Source organism: Haemaphysalis longicornis, unplaced genomic scaffold (assembly GCF_048455015.1).
Source record: "Haemaphysalis longicornis isolate Haplotype H1 unplaced genomic scaffold, Haemaphysalis longicornis Haplotype H1 scaffold_7, whole genome shotgun sequence".
NCBI lineage: Eukaryota > Metazoa > Arthropoda > Arachnida > Ixodida > Ixodidae > Haemaphysalis > Haemaphysalis longicornis.
This window is the reverse complement of record NW_027526422.1, coordinates 47,818,061-47,838,239: the sequence shown is the minus strand read 5'-3', so window position 1 is coordinate 47,838,239 and position 20,179 is coordinate 47,818,061. Positions and strand designations below refer to the sequence as shown.

Sequence of the window (20,179 nt, the reverse complement as noted above, 5' to 3'; positions counted from 1 at the left end):
GGAATTGAACGACCTGTCTCCGCCGCGAAATGCGATTTCGTCCCTTCCTCTTTCTATTCGGTTCAATCAGCTACCGTGGTGCTGCGATAATCGCCACAAGCCGTCAGAACAAACACGCCGTTCCCTCTTTGCTCGCTGTTGCCGCATAAGTAACTCTTACGCGGAACCGTAGCAAAGTCAAGTCGGCGAAGGTATACGCCTTTGAGACGCAAATGAGGGGTCCCGCGTTCGGAGAGATGCACAAACCAGTATCCATTACCGCGAGGAGCTATGCCGCCGGCGCTCACGTATCCTACATGCGGGATAAGCGGCGAAGAAGAGCCAATATCGATACGAGGCGCTCGGGCGCCGGGTTTATGTCGCCGCGAGGCGCCTTTGTGAAGTGCATTACTTTACACCTGATAGCGCGGCGCTATCTCCGTGGACTCCCGGTCCCCCGTAGGCTACTGGAGACCGCTCGGGCATGCAAAGAGGATCAGCCGCTCGTATAGCTATATATTCCTAGCCAGGTTATATAGCGGGCACGTAATCCGGTCGAATGCCATTACTCGGGCTCCAGTCGTGCAAAAATAAAACGAATCACGGAAGAAAAAAAAATAGCAGAAATGAAGCAACAGTAAAATAAGAATCGCGTGGTTGTAAAGATCCGACGCGCATCATGCCCAACTCTGTAACAAGAATCACGTCGTTCTTTTTTCATTATTATTCACCATTTTTATTTTCGTTATTACTGATAATATTCTGTCTCTACGACTTAGGCGAGTGGAGTCATAACTTCTCTTTATTACCAGACGCCCTGTTTCAGAATTGCGTCAGTTCCGGAAAAAGGGGGGGGGGGGCAGGGGCTCGAGAGAGAGATAGAAAAACGGAAGACAAAAAGCACGTTACAGCGGCTACAGGTCAGGACAGCAGACATACGCGCACAGCATAATGTGCTCGTCGGGCTTTCAGGGTGCGTCGGGCGCACGACTTTTTAAGACTAGCGCCGATGAGAGGCGGGGAACTTTGGAAGGAACGAAAGCACGAAAAAACAGCCCAAGGTCGAGCGAAGGAAGCCGTTTAATGACTCTGTTTATACGTGGGCAGCACGGCCGGTCTTCGTGACGTTGGGCTTCGCTAACATCTTAGAACAAATACGCACATAACCCTACTCCAGGGCTTCTGAAACCGTGACTACCAAGACAAAAAGAAAGGGGGAGGTGCTCAGAGGGTTGTGCCTCGTAGTTCTCAAAGCATGCGGCACGAACTCTTTGAAAAACGCCCTCTTATTTATGCGTAAATATCGGTTGGATCGTGCTCGCGCGATGTTTTGCGTTGATACAGATTATAAGTCGCACTGCATTTGTAGGGCGAGAAGCATGTTCAAACACGCATTCGCCTAGAAGCAGCAATGGCGTACGCCGGGGAGGGTGCGTAGCGCACTGCGCATGCGCAGTCGCCACCCGCCTCTCTGGGCCGTCCGTAGTGTACACCCAACTAAATATGTCTCGCAGATTAGCGCCATGGAGTCCAAACTGCCCATTTGTCGCTCTCTTTTGCGTAGCGAATGGACGCCCACTGGCGCGTGTATTCAACCGCTGAAATTTCGAGTAGCGTAACACAGCGCTCATGACTTGCAGAGGGCGCTGCTTTTTTTTTCAAGTTCAGCGGCCTTCCCAAAGATGGCAAGCATTCGGCCGCCCGAATACGCAGCCGAGAGCGCGAACCTATATCGGAGGCGGCGGAATTTCCCGCCAGTTTTGTGTTTTCCGTTTACGACGCACCCGCTAGAGCTTTCCCATTTTTGCTTTATCCACGGCTCTTCGCGGTAATTGCGGCCGACATGGGCTAGTTTACGGCCTACGTACTCTTTTTTCTCTGTTATTTTTATCCCACCCCTCCGCTCTCCGCGGTCACGAATACGTTTATTTGCGAGGGCATGACTCGAACGAGTATAAAAGGCGACGTAAAAACCATTTTTGCAGGTTAGGGAATCCTTGTGTCGGGCGGTGACCAAAGAGAAAGCATCCGAAGAGGTGCGGTAAGCGTTTAATGGAGGAAGGAATATGCATTCGGGTGCGGCCGATGGACTGCGCGAACTACGGCAAGTAAAACAGCGCGAAATATGTGGTGCATCCGGCCTGTAATATGGCTGCACATCGCGCTCTTGTTCAAGTCCGCGTGCATCCACCCCGCCCCCCTCCTTTCTCTATATCTCTTTTTTCTGTCCATCACCTTCGTGGTGCCGGCTGAGGCACTTTATTTTGCTCTCTATTCTTAACGCCTCACAATAATGTGTCTACCACCTTCTTTATAAGCGATACTTTTGTTAAAACAGGGATGATTTGCTCCCGATACAGTATAGTGCAATGAAGACCATGAAGCCCTTCGAATAAAATGGCTTCGTTATAAAGAGGGTTTATACCGTATTTATTCAAGCTGTTTATGTGCAACCTGGTAGATCAGCATGTAGCAAAAAGAGAACTTTTCGTACAAAAACAAAGCCACTGGGGCTTGATACTAAATGTCAATTAATTTCTTTTTCTTTTTTTCGAGCTATTTGCCTGCTATGTAGGACACGTTATTTTAAAGCAAAGCTTTAAAATAGCGCGTCCTACATGGATTGCATTGGATTAAATTGAATTGGATTGGATTGGATTGTAAATCGTTTTAGCAGCAGCAAGCACTCTCACGGGTGATTTGCGGTAAGAACGAACCCCAGTGCTTCGCCCACTCGTCATGATTGACTTCGTGGAGTTGAGTGAATTTTTTTATTAGGATGACTACTAGCAGCCACGTATAGTTCTTTTGACGCTATAGCCACCCGAAGAGCGCACATGTACACACACGAGAGCGTGCACACACGAAGAGCGCAACAGAACAAGTGTCAACTCACTCTCGAGTTGCAGTCGAGGCAGTGGAAGTGCTCCCGATAGTTGAGGTCCTTGCAGTAGTTGCTCCCGCACTGGGTCGCACTCGAGTACCTGCAAGAGTGGGCGCACAGCTCGCACTTCAGTGTCCGCATCGCCTTCGCGTACAGGCCGAGCCTCACACAGTTGGTCGCACAATGCTCTATAGGGCCGCGCGCACAGTGCAGCCTGCCGGAAGCAAGTAGGCTCACCTGCGCACGTAGCGGGAGTAGTCGATGGGCGGGGCCTTGGGCTGGTCCAGCTTCACCGAGAGGCAGTTGGCCAGGTTGGTGCTCATGAGACCTGCAGGGATGAGACCAGCGACAACGTGAGCCCTTTTCTGCTATAGCTACACAACCAAACAGCTCAGCGCGATTGCGCACGGTTGCTGCAACTCCCCAACAACGGCAACATTTCAATGGTTCAAAACTTACGGCGAAACCGGAAAATAGGTGCCATATCTGCTGATCGTTTCATATCCGCACGTCTCTTCAATCAAGTCAAGTCAAGAAAGCACGCCGCTTCGCGACGATGACAGAACTCGAATTCCCCATCGAGCGCTTCCCTGCTGTTCGCAGTACAGTCCAATGAATAAATTGATCTGCTCCCCGGCCCAACCCCGTTGCTGCGACAACTAGGTCAGTTCACTTGCTTCCGTGCATTTTTTATTTAATTAGGTTGCTCAAGCTCCCAACCGAATCGACCAATTTCATTCTTACAACAGATGCAGGCTGGTCAACTTTTCCCGAAACGGCCTGCAGTGAAACCTGGAAAGAGCGCAGACTGTCGCAATCGGGAGTGGTCATGAGAGAGAGAGCGCGGAAAGCAGCGCGGAAAGCGATACGGTGTTGCTTCGGTTGTGTCACGACCGAAAGCGATGCGTTATGGTGCGCATATGCGTGCCGCATACAACCGGAGCCCCGCTTGCGCCTATCGTGCTGCGGTCGGCTAATTGCGGAGCAGCGGGGAAGGCCACCAATGCCGCCGCGGTAGTAGTCAACGAACGGAGCCGAGCAATCTCGGGGAGGAGGGAGGAAAGGGAGTCCTTTGTACACGGCAAGACGTTCGACCGATCGACTCTCCATATAGGTAGGCATACGCGAGGCGGCGGCGACGTTTCGGTTCGCGCCTCGGCTCCCTGCGGCCGGTGCGGTCGGACCATCCATCATGGCTGCTGCCTCTCTTCGGGAACCGCACGCGCCGGTATCTCCTGCAGCGCCTCCCACCCGAGGCATGTGTCTGCTGCGGCGGCGTGCCCGTTTTGTTCTCGTTTCCACCACAACTTGGCCCAGCCGCCGCCGCCGCATTATCATACGAAAATTAAGGCGATCCAGCCGAGTCGCATACCGATTCCTCACATGGGCATGTTTCGTTCCCTTTTCTCTCTCTCTGCGCGTATATATATAACATTCGTCCATCACGAGCGTTCCTAATTTCGGACTCGGCACTCCCGCTACCACTTTGTCATTTTTTTATTGTTTCTTCGAACGTAGGTGCTTTTTTTGTATTTCTGATTAACTTTTCCGACGTTGCCTATGAATACTTTAAGTGATGTAAAAAAAAAAAAAGAACTTGGAAATAAAAATAATAATTCACTACTGCCACGGAACGAAACACCCGAAAAACACGTATCTTTATTGTGAAAGTACCAGTGGGTGAGGGCCAAGCAAACAGCCATCCACCCATCCACGAGGAGGGAACGCCACCTGTCGCCCAGTGTGAACTAATCTAAACCTCAGTTTATTACGCTGTTATCGAACTAAGCGGATACCAGTAGGGGGAAAAAAAGAAGTTTAACTCTCTCTTGCCTTCTTTCGCGCACCTACGCTACATAACAGAAAGCCCCAACCGGCATCCGTAGGGGACTTTGTTCGTGTGGTTGCTTAATAAAAGGAAGTGCGTCGGGGAAAATAGTCAGCCACTTGCCGAGTACGAGATGGTGGAGCGTAAGGTAATTATGTATACCTTCTCCTTACCAAGTCAATGTCGGTTCCTCATAACCGCAGTCAAGGCCGAAACAACCTTCGTCCTGTTTGCAGCGCGATCAAGTTTGAGCCAACACGAAAGCCCCCAAAACGACTCAAAGCCTTCACCGGAATGAGGCATCAAGGCAGCGAATATAACGAGAGAAACAGGCGTTAATTAAGGGCAAGTTATGAGTGGAGGTCACTGGCGGATCTACAGTTGGAGAGAAGGCGGGCGGAATGGGGGAATTCCTCGGGGCAGGGGGGCAGGCCTCGTAGGCCTAACACTGCTAGATCTTCGCAGGGTGGTTGTGTGTGTGCCTGGCGGGGGCCTGATCTGCCGCTGATGGAGAGGGGAGCTCGTACCCTCGGGCCAGTGTTGCTGCCCTGCGGTCTCTCTCTACACAGCCTAATAACGCGAATATCCGGATCTGTTGACTCCTGCACCGTAGACAACCTAGGATGGCTTGATCGAGCGTCCGGAAAAGGAAACCATGTCGAATCATAGCACCTCCTTTCCCTCTTCCTTGGTTCAATTTAACCACTACTATTAACATCCACCACAAGAACGAACTGAGTACAAACGCACGAGCAACACCCCCAAGTCAAGAAGGTCAGAGTACCAATCCACCCAGTCTCAAATGAGACCTCTAAAACCGACCCTTCCGAACACCCGAGGTAAAAGAGAAGTGTCGCCGGCAGAAACGCGACGTAACCCCCCAGACTCGACGTGGAAACGGGAGCAACGAAGAAGCAGCAAAGCCTACACGGCAGACCTTGGGTTATCGCGCCGGCGTCGGTTGTCTCCGATGGCTATCGATCGCTGTCGGGCGAAATGAATCGGCCATTGCGCAAGGCCTCGACCGCCAACCACACCATGGGCGTCCGTTTGACCGGTTTCGCGGATGCCCGTATATAATGCATGCCCGGTGGCCCGCATGCGCTGGACGGCGGAGTCGTGCCGTCGAAGAGCTCCGCACGCACAATGAGAGAAACGGAATTGGAAACCACGTTGCTCGCGTTTCGGGAAAAACCGGCCCCTGACAATTATGTGCACGCGCTCGGCTTTTAGCGAGCCGTTGGGGCGTAAAAGACGGCGATAGCGGCGGCCGAGCTCTTTTCCCATGGCATACGTAATACGCGAAGTGAAGAGGCGGCCGCTCGAAGACTGCGGCTCGTATGTGCAGCTCGTATACACGCGCAGGCGTGTGCGGGCGCGAGTTCGAGGGGGCCGTAATCTGCTGCCTCCGCATGCATCCATTGCGCGGGGGCATTTATCTTGATTATTTTCGGCCGCTAACGTAACCTTGTGGCTGCGAGAGAGAGAAAAAAAGAGAAAAAAAAATTCACTCAGATAAGGTGGAACGCGGCCTTCGGGAAAAGCGACCATCGCGACGATAGAAAGCGAGCACGAAAAAAAATATATATACACGTATATATAGATTGCGAAGGCTTTATTCTGTTCTTGCGTGTGTGGCTGACTCCGAGATGGAAAAGTTTGCAAGCGGGGAGTTTCGGAAACGACGCGAGCGTGAATATAATCTGGCGAAGGCAACTTAGTGACGAGATGGATCGGCCACTTACGAAGGCGTTCGCTAGTCCGCAGTCTAGCTTGCCCTCGGTGATAAAAGCGAGTTTGGAAATTCGCGACGGGTTTTGTGATCAGTAACAAGAAAAGCTGTACTTTTTTCATGTCATTGTGGTATGGTACAGTGCCAGAAAAAGGGAAAAAAACCCTACTTAAAGTATTATGCCAACAGCAATGCCTGTCGGCGCCCGGGACACGTGGAAAGCTGGAAAAAATATCTCTCGCAGACGCCGCCGCAGAGCGCAAGTTAACGACCTTATAGCACAGAGTCAACGAAATGGGGCACACTTCTCATAGGTCAAGTGTAATGTTTTTCCGCCCAATCCGATTCTTTACGATTACTCCTAGCCGGAAAAATTGTTGGGGATCGCTAAGCTACGACGAAACATCTACACTCATTCAAAGTCACTCCCATCGGGCTGCACTGTAAACTTGTTCTGGGTAACCAGCACACGGGCCACTTGCAACGTTTATGCGTGACACGTGCCACTTGTAATTGGCCCGTAGTGCTAGTTACCCATATTACACGCATGCCCTATCATTACCTGCGCAGTTTTTAGGCATTTCTTCTTAAGATAGGTAAGCGCTTCAATTTTGGCCTATCTGTATATCCGAATAAATGCCAACCCGAATGACCCCCCCCCCCCCCCTCTAAAAAGGAAAAAAATATTGACAACCAGAAACGAAATCTCAGCGGAGTTACTGGTCGGCTCGAACTCAAGTCTTTAGCGTGCAAATTAGGAGCTCTGCTATTGAGTCAAGCACAGCAGACGTAACAGCAGTTACTTGCAGCAAAGCTGAGAGAGAAACCTGGGCCGACTCAGCGACGTCGCAAGAAATCAGTTCCCGCGTCCAATGAAATCACAGACAGTTTTAATTGCGGTGTCAATTACTTGTCATGGCAAAGTACGATTTCTGACTAGGCGTGACTCCGAGATTTCTGACAACGATGACCCTCCCTACAACCGCGGGTGAAACAGGGTGACCTCTGAGACACCTGACTGAGGCAATGACATTTTCTTTTTATTTACCAAGAGCACAAGATGCTAGCACCAGAATAAGTTGCCTCGTTCTTGCGTTTGACGGGTGGGGACCCGTTGTCCCCACTGAAAACACAAATCCGAAGATCCACGAGCTCTACTCGGAACTAAGCACAACCGTTCCCTCCTGCTCTCTTTTAGGTGCGGAGTACCTTGGGACCGCGCAATGTCCGTCCGCGTCCGTGCGTATAGCATTTACAATCGCATAAAATCGCACAGGCACCGTCAGGGTTCGAGCCTGTGCCTCGTAGACTAGACAGAGTTAGTGTCAGTCGTCTTACCCATCCCGAGAGTCAAACGGCTTACTCCCTCGCCTGTAACGGTGCGGAGTACCTTAGGACCTCCCAATGTCCGTGCGCGTCCATCCGTGCGCACACCACCATAAAGCGAAAATCATACGAAATTCGATTTGAGCCGTGAGTTGCAGTTTCATTTAGGGAATAATCAAAGTGCAACTCACGGCTCAAATCGAATGACGGTCGGGGCGCAAATCGGATGTCACTCGGGGCGCAACTTGGATGTTATTTCGAGTCCCCGTACTCCGCACCTTCGCCATCATCCCCGGAGTGGAGATGCTGCCATTTTTGTTGAACCCTACTCCATTTTAACTGCTTGTATACACGTTTTACGATTGTATGCACGTTTTAGGCCTGCGTTACTTCAGCTACCTCTGGGTTTTTTTCTTCTCGCCCCGCGCGTCGCCTTCTGGAAGACACAGTACGCCCCTTACACGCGTACAGCCTAACCAGGGAAACCAGACAGGTATTATACGACGGAACCTGCAAGCGTTAAAATAAAACACGCGTCTATCCCTGTGCTGACCTCTACCAAGGAGAATGACCGCGCTGCCTAATCGCACCGTCGTAAACATCTTTCGTGCGGAGCCCCAGCGGCCAACAGCCAAGCGTTACTAAATGCGACGTGGTGACTCCCTGTCCCGCTTTGCCTTCGCGCTCGTTGACCATGCACCGCTGAGCTTTATCTTATAATCGCCAAAGCCGTACATTGCGATCTTTCCTATAGCCATCGGAAAACGAAACAGAAAAAAAAAGAAACTCGGTGATCGCCATGTATACAGAATAGCAACCACAGGTAACGGCGACGCTTATTCAAGTACTAAGCTCTGGAGACACCGCATATCGTGGGACGGGGGCCGGGTGGACGTAAAAATAAGTCCTTAAGTCCAGTCGTTAAAACCAGAAAAAAAAAAAGGAGGCCACCGGAAACTAGGAAAATACTGCAGCGGCAAGTAAAGCTTGTACGTCCACGCCGTGCGATATTCCAGCGATAGATCTTTCGTACAAGTGGTTTGCCTAACGCGCGCGCAATGTTTCTTACTGCTTTATGCTTCTCTTTTTCTCGTTGGGATTTACCGGCTTGACTGAGCGCAGTGACCAACAACCAAATCGCCAATGTTCGGTGCGCGAAATGTGGCTGCGGATGCAGATTAAGCCGTAAATGTTTTCTGCCATCTATTTCGCTGGTGTGCTCGGGACGGGAGATCTGATAACTTTAAAATCTGGAACCTACGATAATAGCAAGATGCATGAAAATACTCCGCTAGTTTCGGACGCCAAATTTGTTCTCGGTATAAAGAAAATGCGCAGCAGGGACGAACTAACGAGAAAGTTGCATGATTACATGATCTGAGCTAAATGTTGCCCAGACACGTGGCAAAGAGATTGAAAGGGCGCATGCATTCTGTTTTGTCCCATCCTTTAGTACACATTTCTGTTCGTCTTGTCCTTTTTTCCCCATTTTATCCTCATGTAAAAATACCACTAGCCCCTCGTGAAGGGGTGGATTTGCAAGAGAAACGCACCAAAAAACGCAAGAGAAACGCACCAAAACGCACCAAAAACGCACCATCAGCACCAAAATTTTCGTCCAGAAGTGATTTACATTTCGGAAACCAGCAATTGCAGGAATTTTAAAAAAATGAGTGGTAGTAGTGAAGAAATTTTTACAGCGGGGAAGGGAGATACTATTAAAATTTTCTTGCGCGTTCGAACCCCTCCCCGATGGGCACGCGCTTGGTTTGAAGTTCCGGGCGAGAACGTCCGAAAATGTAATGTAAAGCACAGCACGTACTATACGCTGTTTGTTCCGAAAGAGATCACTAAGCACGTTTGTAGGGATTAGCGTTCATCCTCCTTATCGTAAGACCCGCGCCATACGTATTTAAATGGCAGTAAGAGAAGTACTTTTCCGCAATATCCGACCTCTCGACAGCGTACACATCCACGCGTCGCACAAGATGTGAGCATTCAGAGAGGCTCGTCCCAGCTCCGCCGCCATATGGGGGCTTTAGATTAAGCACGCAGTGGCCGCATAGCTGCGCTAGCGATCCTTATGAAGCCCGCCAGTTGTCGTCTGGTTGCAAGACACCCAACTAAAAAAAAAAAAGGAGGCGTGGAATGGCACAGACCGATGCAGCGAACGAGGCTCCGGAATATCAGCGGAAGACGCTTAAGTGTAGGAAGAAGGGGGTAAGTGCTAACAAAAAACACGAACAAACGCAATTTTCGTCATCGCCAGCGATGAAACGCACTCTAAACGACCAGACTTGACGTTCTTTTTTCGCTTAGCGGATCGGGTTTCGGAGAAACATCCAGACGGGGGAATGGCACCGAACAGGCGGGCTCCGAAGGCAAGTTCAGAGTACATGGCGCACGAGTTGCCGAGAAGCGCGGCGTCTCGCAGCCAACAACACCGTACACGCGCGGGTGTCATTCAATCGCTGTTGCTATAGGGTTCCTCCGAGCAGCCCCGGCGTTGAACGCTCGCACTGTCGTCGCGATACCGAACACCTTCGGGCTGGTCTTCGTAAGAGGGGGTCCGGGAAGGAGACCGAAGAGAGGCGACCCTCCCTCCGGTTTTACATGTCCCGATATTGATCTACGCGCGTACCCAAGGACGAGACCGGTGCGCTACTGCGAAATATCAATGAAGACAAAGGATATAAAAAAAGAAAACGAATTAAAGGAGTGTCTGCAGGGGTGCGCGAACAACAACGCAATATCCGATTCGCGCCAAACGAACGAACACTGGACGCATCCTTTGTTCACTTTCCCCTCCCCTCCGCTATCATTCTTGTTTTATTATTATTATTCTATGCGCTGTCTAGATATAGAAGTGCGTCGACAGTGTTCACTCCTCGCCGAGACGTTTCGCGTGTGCGTGTTTTCTTTTTGGACTTCTTTACATACGCGCGCGATCGAGTGTCTTGCGGTGACCGAAACGTCCTCTTCCACGCAGGCCGAAAGCGAAAGTCGATTCCGTCTTAATCGGAGACGCCAGAATGCCGACACGACGAACTCGAGTGGAGAATTTTTTATGCTTACGGCGGTTGAAGGACGGCGGCTGAATAAACCGTGCAGCGGCGATAGGATTTTCCCAAACCACACAAGTATGCAGTCAGCCATCACAGATATTTTTTGTTAGTGCTGGCGCTGGAGGAGTGAATATGATTCAGTGACTGCTGTGGTAACATAAGTTCGCACCAGAGAGAATAAATCGCACCTGAACAAAAGCAAAAATGCAGTCACTATCACATGGTTCAACTAAGCTTGTCATTTTGATTTCCATCCACACTACTTAGATAGGAAGCAATATTTATGAAGCATCATCTAAAAACATTAAGAACTTGATATAGACATTCGGTCCGAAATGAAATCACGTATAATTGATAAAGAGAGAGAAAAGATAACTTTAATGATATCAGCCATCGGATCAAGGTGAACCAAGAAATCACGTATATCATGGAAGAAAAATCGCGTGTGTTCTTTTCGCAAAACCTTGGCTTTCAGTTCTTATCAGCTTGTGTAGACCATTGCATTGGTCGTATGCACTCAATTACCGTAGAAACACCCACTGCAGAAAGCGTTGCCGTCCCGGCAATCAACAAGTTAAAGCAACCCCGCGTTTTTTTGTTTATTTTTTTACTCCTAGTCGTCGTCTCAACTTCTTTCAGATATATGCTCCGGCGTTTGCGGCGTCCGTACTTTTCGTTCGGCGGATAAAAGCAATTCGTTTAGTTTTCGGGGCGCTTGTCCTGTGCGTGATTACATATGCGAGGTTAAGAAGAAACGGCTCGCACAAGCGCTGTCTACGACCTCGGTATACGTCTCCGTGTTTCTCTTTCTCCTCCAACTATACTTCCACGACAAGTTCGAGTGCCCGTAGATTATCCGACCCATCTGTTCCGCCGTTCACCTTCCGGTGCATTTGGGGGAGCGGAGCTCCTTCTCCGTTTCCACCCAAGCCGACCAACCCAAGCACGAACTGACATCCGAATATCGCGGATTTTTCTTTATTATCCGAATTTTATCCGACCCAACCGAAACACTTACGCTCGGTAAACAAGCGGCTCTTTCTCTTCCCCCAGTTCAATCGCCTCGGTATTTTACCTTCGCCTTTTCTTCGCCAGCGCACGCGCTTGCAGGTGGACATTCCAACTAGTTTTCGCGTATAAATCCTTCACCAACAAGTTAAACGAGGCGAACGCTTTTTTTTTTTACTTTAACAGACACTCTGGTAATGGATTACGTCCGGCGTCCCGCGCCATTCGCTGCTATCGCCACTGCGACCCCCCCCCCCCCCCCTTCCTTGCTACCCCCGTGTACCGAGCTCAGTCTTTCCCTGTAAGTTTCTGGTCAAACAAGGCGCATTCAAGGCCCGGCGACGTCACTTCTCAGATATTCAAGGCAAACAGAGCCGCGCACTCTTTTCTTTGGCGCTCGCCGAAACTGCCTCTTATCTGTCTCGTGGCGGGGACAGCCCGCTCGAGAAGCACACGAAACAAAACTATACACGCCGGTGAAAGGCTGGCGGAACGCGAGGAGTGGGGGGGGGGGGGGGGGGGGGGGGAGCGATTCGTTTTCAAAACGTCGCCGCACACGTGGGGTCAGATATCGGACTTTGCATATTGAGCTATAGCTTCCACACGCTCGATTCATTCCGACCAGGCACGGAGAGGTTAGAAAATAATGAATAAGAACGACGAAATGCGGTTGGAAAACAGGTATGAGGGGCGACCGATCGCTGTATACGAAGAACGAGGACTCTTTAGGAAAGACAAGCCATGGCAGTGGTCAGCAGAGTCGCGGAAAACATATGCGTATACCGATCTGACATAGGCTATATCTGTATTTCAATGAACTAAACAACACAAAGGGGATGGATTAGAAGAGCTCATATATTACATGAGACTGTCTTCGGCCTTATTCAACTTCTATCTAGCTTTCCTTTTTTTCCTTGTTTACGCGCGCGGTCAATGCTCTTAGCTTTGTCAAGCTACCTATGAATGTACATAAAATACCATAGTATGAAAGTGTGATAAACCAGTCCCCATTACGATGGTGTTTTTCGGACCATCAGATTGTACACAGTGGCTGTACTCCTGTGCAAACTACATTCATAAAGGTTTCATAATTCTCAAATCGCTTCGTACACTTCTGTCAGCTATTTTCCCCTTTTTTCGTATGCTACCAGACAGCGAGAAATGGCGACTTTAGTTGACGCACGAAACAAGTAGGGGTTGGAGGAGGAGGCGAGATGGGGGCTGCATCCCATGTTCGTGAGTCTCTCAGATTCACACCGATTTCTAGCTTGCTCCTTAATGGGCGAAAGACATCAAGGCGGTATGACGACAAAACGCTGTATCTGCAGCCACAATCCCTGCAATCACCCAACATTATAGACAGACTCTTCCGCAATTTGTACCTATCAGGCCACAGCTCCCACACCAAAGAGCAGGAGACAACGCTAAGGCATGCTCCAACAAACACTTTTCCACAGCCCACCCGCCTACGCGCCGTTTTCCCAACTGTACAACTCTAATTGATTGATTGATTGTAAGGGTTTAACGCGCCTACGCAACGCAGGTGATGAGACGCGCAGTAGTGGAGGGCTCCGGATTAATTTTGACAACCTGGGGATATTTAACGTGCGCCGAAATCTCGTACACAGGGGCGTTCTTGCTTTTCGCCTCCATCAGAAAAGCGGCCGCTGAAGCCGGGACTCGAATACGCGTCCTCATGCTCAGCAGCACACTCTACAACACTACGTGCCCTCATTTTGGAGAGCCTGCCACACTTCATCGCACGATGTGGGTCTGTCAATGGAACAAAGCAATCGATACTGTCCCTAACCCCAGATACGAGCAAAGGGAGAGGCAGCTGACCAGCTCTGGTGAATCGGGCAACGACGGCAGCAAGATCAACCGGTGTCCTAGACTGAGGACTCCGCCCACTGCCTGCAATGCTGCTACAATAAATAAATATTCCTCCTTAGTTGTTGCCAAAGGCAATGAAGCTCCACGCGAACGAACACAAATTCAGTTACCAGGTTGAGATGCGCATACATACAACGCGGAGCACTTGAGAGCCCATCTCGCGTCTTAATAGCGAGCTCCGGAAACTACGTTCGCGCAGCCCTTATCGCTGCGACGAAAATTGCCGCGTCCCACCCCTGTCTTTCAGCTAAAAGTCTTTCAACTTAATATCGCGGCCGTCGACAGGCTGCAATGTTATTGCCATGTCCCGTCAAAGCGGGGCCACCCTACGGCTAAGGACAGCGCGTTGTGATCGAGCGGCCGAAATTAGTATTTTTAATTGTGATTTCCAATCTTCCCCTACAATGTGACACCCAGCTGCCCCTCTGCTAATGAAGTTCCCATCAGAGTATCGGGATTTTAGATTGCATCATTTCCTATCAGTATACACTCGCCTATTTATGACTTATCGACATAGCCGCAAGGGCGGAGAAGAATATCCGCTGCCGAAAAGTGCAATAATAATTACTCCCAAGGTCACTGAAGCACCCGTCCCTCTGCTGCGTATCTCTTCAAGTTTGTGCGCACACACAAGTGCGCGCAGGCGAGCCACTTGCGTCGGCGACACACGCCGCAACGTGTCGACGCACCCCTCACGTCGGAAGCGGCACGGACCATTTTTCTTCGCATCGTTTAGGTCGGACGAGAGCCTCTTGGGCCTCCTCCGGCTCGTTTTTCCACGGAAAGTGCTTAACGTTCGAGGAAAAATGATTCGGCTATCTCCAACGCGTGAGCGTGAGTGTAATGAATTTTCCCGGCGGAAACACTACAGGGAGGCGGTCAGTGTGAAGAGAGCTCCTTCATTATTGGTTTCCTAGGCGCGTGGTTTTGTCCTACGGTTAACAGACGACATGCCGGAGGCGAATGAAAATACAAAAAGGGGACCTCCCGCTGCACGTAATTAAAGTGTCAATGTGACGACAAACAAGGCGGCCGGCAATCTGGAAGATGAAACATTCTAACACATTTTTATAAATTACGATACACCGCTTTCATTTATATCAGGCGCGCTTCGTCCCAGGACAATTTCGTTACCCCGCAACACTGCATGCTTGGAGCGGTCAGTTTAGGCTTAGAGATTGCTTGTGGTATCCTGCGCACTACGTAGCCCGTTCAAGTTGTCTCAATGGAACCACTTCGACCACAATTAACAAGAGCATTTGAAAGCCCTCCAAAGCCATACATCGAAAGCTCGGCGACAGCAGGTCTGTGCTGGCCTTTGATCGAACGAGAAAGGACGCCCGCACAATTTCAATGGAATAAACGCCCACTCCCCAAATCAAAGGTTCAAAAGAAAGTTTTTCAACAAAAACAACAACGACAAAATGTCGAGTTTGCTGCCTAAATCAATCCAGCATTGCTTTCCGTCGAGATCGAGCAATGTGTAGTCGTACACGTACAGCGTGACGTCACATAGATGCGGTGGCGCTGACGTCGACCGTGATTTCTGTCAAAATAGCGGCGGTTGCAAAAGTGTAGGTATTCCGGCAACGAACGCCTACAGTTTTGTCCCCCCTTTGTTTACATACAAGAAGTGTGTGCACTACACAGCAGCACTCACCGGCGGTGTGGCTCATGGTGGGCACCGCTGCGAGCGGGCTGCTGCCCCCACCACTCGAAGAGGAAGACGAGACGGGAGCGTTGGCCAGCACGCCGCCAGCGGCAAAGCTGTTGTTGATCGCCTCCGGCGCCATCTTGCCGCCCAGGGTGGCCAGCGTCAGCAGGGTGGTGGCCATGTCCTGGGGAAGCATCGCCTGCGCGGAACACGCGGATGCAGACCTGTCAGCTTGAGAGATACGCCGTTTTAGCATCTAAACAGCTGCATTCATCGAGCAGTATTTATTCGTGAAGTTAACACAGTATCCGAATAAATTGCTGGACACTCAGTTTCTGGTTTCGTCCGTTCCCTCTCTCATTCATTTTTTTAGTGAAGCCCAAAGTAAGCCACTGGTGATTTGTCGCCCCTGAGAAGTGAAATAAAACTCATAATACAAATGACTCATAATACAAATAAAACTCATAATACAAATGACATCATTAGTAATCAACCATCGGTAGAGATGTCTGAGGAAAAAAACTGATTTTTTTTTAGTCCGGCATTCCTATTCCATTTTGATATAAGTGAGGTTGTGCAACTTCTTTCGTAGGCCGCTGGCTGTGCTGGTGCGTGAAAAAAAAAAAAAAAGAATCAAAGCCTTGTTCTTAAGAGAAAGAAAATTAATACGCAAAGCTTTCTTCCATGCAACCTGAGTGAAAATCAGTCCGAAATCCGAACTCTTTCGACCGTGTCGGAATGGCGTCACCGGGTAGACGTCGGCTTCACAACGCGAGTGACTGGGGTCTGATGCCAACCACGGGAAGCGCTTTTTTTTTTCTTTTGCCTTTGCGGGAACTAATCGTCATCATGCACCCTTTAATTGTGTTACGCTGGCTTTCCTGCAATGCGTTTTCACGAACGGTCGCCATCAGTGAGACAAATACAGCTTCGCTTTAAAAATTCGCCGCTGCCAAGCGAATACTTATTACAAATTTTGCATCACTTCGCTGCAAACGAAACGTGTTCCCTAAGCCTACCCTGGCCGCCATCGATACATGAACCGCCAAAAAGCTACACTCGAAGTGTGTAATCAAAATATCTCCTTTTGCTTTGCTATAGTCATCATAGCCTGCATTCATCCCCTTCCTCCAAGCTCATCTTATCGGTCGCTTCAGCTTTCAGATCCCCAACGTTTTGCCACAGAAACAGAGGAGCACTCGTAAAGTAAGACATTAAGACCAAAAAAAAAGAAAAAAAAATGACCTAGGGAATCGTCATACAGTATGTAGCTATTATAGTTGAATCGCCTCCTTCGGTTTTTTTTTCTTTTCGACAGGGCCGAGGTGACCGGATGTGTGCAGCTTAAACCAGCCGAAAGCAGCTGTCGGCGCGAGCTTTTTTGTTTGTCTTTGTCGTGTTTGGCATCGCTCACGACAGCGCGAGGAACAATCCTTTTATCTTTTGCTTTTGTTTTGCTTCAGTCGCGTCTCTCTCTGACGCCGTTTTCAACATGTACAGCGCTTTTTCCTTCAGTCTCCTTTACTTAATCGAATGAGGGCTCCGGACTATATAGACATCTTGTTATTTAATTAACTGATTTCACGGTTCTTTGTTTTTCCACTTTTGCTTCATTTTCTTTTTTCGTTAATCTAGCGAAGCAATTGGATTTGTGTGATTTCAGTTAATTATAAGGCGTTATTTTTTTTTATTTCGATATTTTTCGCAGCTCCACGGGCAAAGTTACTACCTTCTGGATCAGTCATTATAGACCATATGGGATTATATTGCATATGGTGATCGGAAGCCAGACGGGCCACCGGAAATCTGTGTGTCGCACATAAGGAATGCCAGGCACCAAAACGCATCATTGACGAAACATCGCCGTAGCATAGTACAGAATCAGGCTTAGCTGGAACGCCTGTGTTCTTTTCCAGTTCGACAGCCCGTCAGACACATAGACCACAGGCGTCGTCACAGCTGATAAAAGAGAATACCAGTGGAAGAAATGAAAGGCGGGGAAGCAGCGGCGAAGTGGGGCGTAGCTCGAAAGGCGGCACCTGTGTTTACAAGGATTCTGTGCGCCTCTTTCCGCAGCCAGACAGTCGTGTAAACAGAAGAGGCAAGGCGCGAGGAGCGGAGAGCAGCCATTGTTTTGACTGGAATTCGCTGCGGCCAGGGAAAGCACGCCCGCTGCTGCTATAGCTGCGCGAGTCCGTGAAACATGCGGGCGCGTCCACCCTCCTCCTTTTCAAGCAGGCGCGGATCTTGCGTGGCGCCCATTCCCCCAGTCGACACGCTAAATAGGCAGAGTCACCACGCAAACACACTGCATCCGAGCCTGCAGTCATGGCTGTATACGTACCAGAGCTGTTGCGGGCGATTGAATTTCTACAAGGTCGGCTGTCAGTGCTGGTATTGCTTATACCCCTGCTACATTAGCGCCCGAATGTCATTTATTGAACCAAATGTCATTTGACTCAAATGCGAAGTTGTGCTGCTGCACTGGGTTTTGAAATGTCATTCGGTTCAGATGACATTCGAGCCAAATGAGCACCCAGGGAGACATTTGGGCTCTCGAATGCCAATTCCAGCACTCTCGCGCACAGCGTTCCAAGTCAGCATAAACAAATACATTACTGGCGTACTTAAAATAAACAAATATTCTTAATTGCAGGACTTTGTTTACTTCTCGTTCACTTAAATCGTGATGTCAAGGTGTAATAATTCCGTACTCCCAGCACCAGTGCGAGTAAGCGACCTACCAGTGTGGCCAGACAGCACAAAAAACCTCGATTGCGATTCGCAATTAAGCAAAAACCGTGTCAAAGCTTACGTTATTGATAATGTGATATCATTTTAATGCCAAAGACTGCCTCTAAATTTGATTGTTGCATTATAGTGTAAAAACAGAACTCGACTGCAGCAGCGCCATGCAGCACGGCGATCGATTGTTAAAGCTTTCAAATGCCATTGAAATTGTAGTGCAGCACGGCGGATTCTGAATGGCAATCGAATCGCCCCATTTGAGTCAAATGACATTTAGTTTAAATGACATTCGGACCTTAGTGTAGCCGGAGTATGAGTTTATGGTGGGTTGCGTAGTTGATCTTCACAACCATCCAAGAAATAAATATTTTAAATCAATCAATCAATCAATCAATCAATCAATCAATCAATCAATCAATCAATCAATCAATCAATCAATCAATCAATCAATCAATCAATCAATCAATCAATCAATCAATCAATCAATCAATCAATCAATCAATCAAAAAACAACTTCCAGCTGTTGCTGCCACTTTTAGCAACCTTGTGTTGTAAAGAATCAAAGGGAACGAATAGCACCAGTCCCTGAAAGTGGCCTACGCCGCAGCACGTGATCGTCTCATTCCTCCACAAAGCAACGAGGGCGAGGAATCTTGCACTTATGCCTGTTCGAAAGTAACGTCTACGTGACAGTTAGTAAACTACGACAACGAACGTATTTTCGATGCAAATAATCTGGGGCGGTATTCTCGTGCTTGCCCGTTCTGAAAACGTCCGTTTTGCGTCCGTTTTATTGTGATGTACTTCCGGTTGTAGGCGGGCTTTGGGTTGAATTTCACGCAAGTGTTTCTGTGAACACATTTTAAACGACTAAACCTATTTTAAAATATATTTTATGTGTTTATTGTTCCGCCAGCGAATCAACAACAAGGCAATGAAAAATCGCCTGCTCCAAATCGTCTGCTCCGAGAAGCCGCGGCTCATAGCTCCGCCGTGCTTGCATGGCGTCACATCCGGGTGTTCGCTTTCAGCCAATCAGGGCTTGTTCAAAACGGCCACTTTTGAAACAGACACGAAACGGACAAAACACGAGAACACCGCCCCTGTACAAAGCGAAAGTCCTACAACTATCGTAGACATTTTTGTTACCAGGCGCCTGCGAAGAAGTAGGCGACGAGGGGGGCGGGGCTGTTCCCCTCCTTCGATGCCCTGATCTCTGATCTTCCCAGCCACCCTCCACTCCTTAAATACACTAAGCTGTTTCGGCTGGTAAGAAAAGTATTTTACTGCCTCCCGGAAAGGAAAGACAAAACGGGCACTGCACTTCGACGCGCTCAACGCCAAAAGACAGCGCGCGTAAAGTGACGTTTCTCAGCTACGGGCGTTCTGCTTTTCAAACCAAATGTTTGGCTTACAGAGCGCCACGATACTAAAGCTCAAAATAAAAAAAGAAGAGGAGGAGGGTAGATAAAGGGGGGGAAGGAAATGGGTGTGTACAAATGCGCGATGCCCCGCCGGGCGAGTGGTGCGTGTGTGTTTATACCCGATGGGCTCCACTTGAACTTTGACGAACGCGTCACAGGCAGGCACGAACAACCAGAGGCATACTCCCAGGCAGCGCGAACGGCGGCAGAACGGGGCAAAACAACAAAAAGAAGGGAGAGGAAAGGCAAACGTGTGGATCCGGCGCTCCCACCACACTTCTGTCGCGCATTTATGGACTGACCGCCTGGATGCCTTCGCCTGTGCGCTCATCTTTGTTTTCTTTTTTGACGTTCGATCGACTCGGCCTTTTGCTGAAGCAAGTAACCTCCCCTCTTCTCTCTTTATCCGGGATGCGCCGAGGTTGGCTCTTTTATTGCGAGCATCGAGCGTTGTAAGAGAACGAGGGAGACGGAGCAGCGCGTTCCAGTCAAGGATGAACGCTCCTCGCTCGACCCTTTACGCCAGCGTCCGGCCGGCTAATAAAGTTCTCAAGATGCGAGGTGAAGAACGGGGTGTCTCGCCTTTGTTGTGGAGCTGCCCTCGAGAACACGCCGCTGCTGCCGCCGCTTCTCCGCGG

The 20,179-nt window shown here is 49.5% G+C and overlaps 1 protein-coding gene across 3 annotated transcripts in view; it reads right to left on the bottom strand.

The window, feature by feature from the left end:
* The window catches only part of LOC144145520 (uncharacterized), a gene marked incomplete in the record, with an annotated part of 396,732 nt that overhangs the window by 14,496 nt on the left and 362,057 nt on the right, over window positions 1–20,179 (bottom strand). For all 3 annotated transcript variants that reach the window (XM_077677175.1, XM_077677174.1, XM_077677173.1), the window contains 3 exon segments: window positions 2,876–2,963; window positions 3,101–3,191; window positions 15,376–15,568. In XM_077677175.1, coding sequence (XP_077533301.1) covers window positions 2,876–2,963; window positions 3,101–3,191; window positions 15,376–15,568 — 372 coding nt within the window.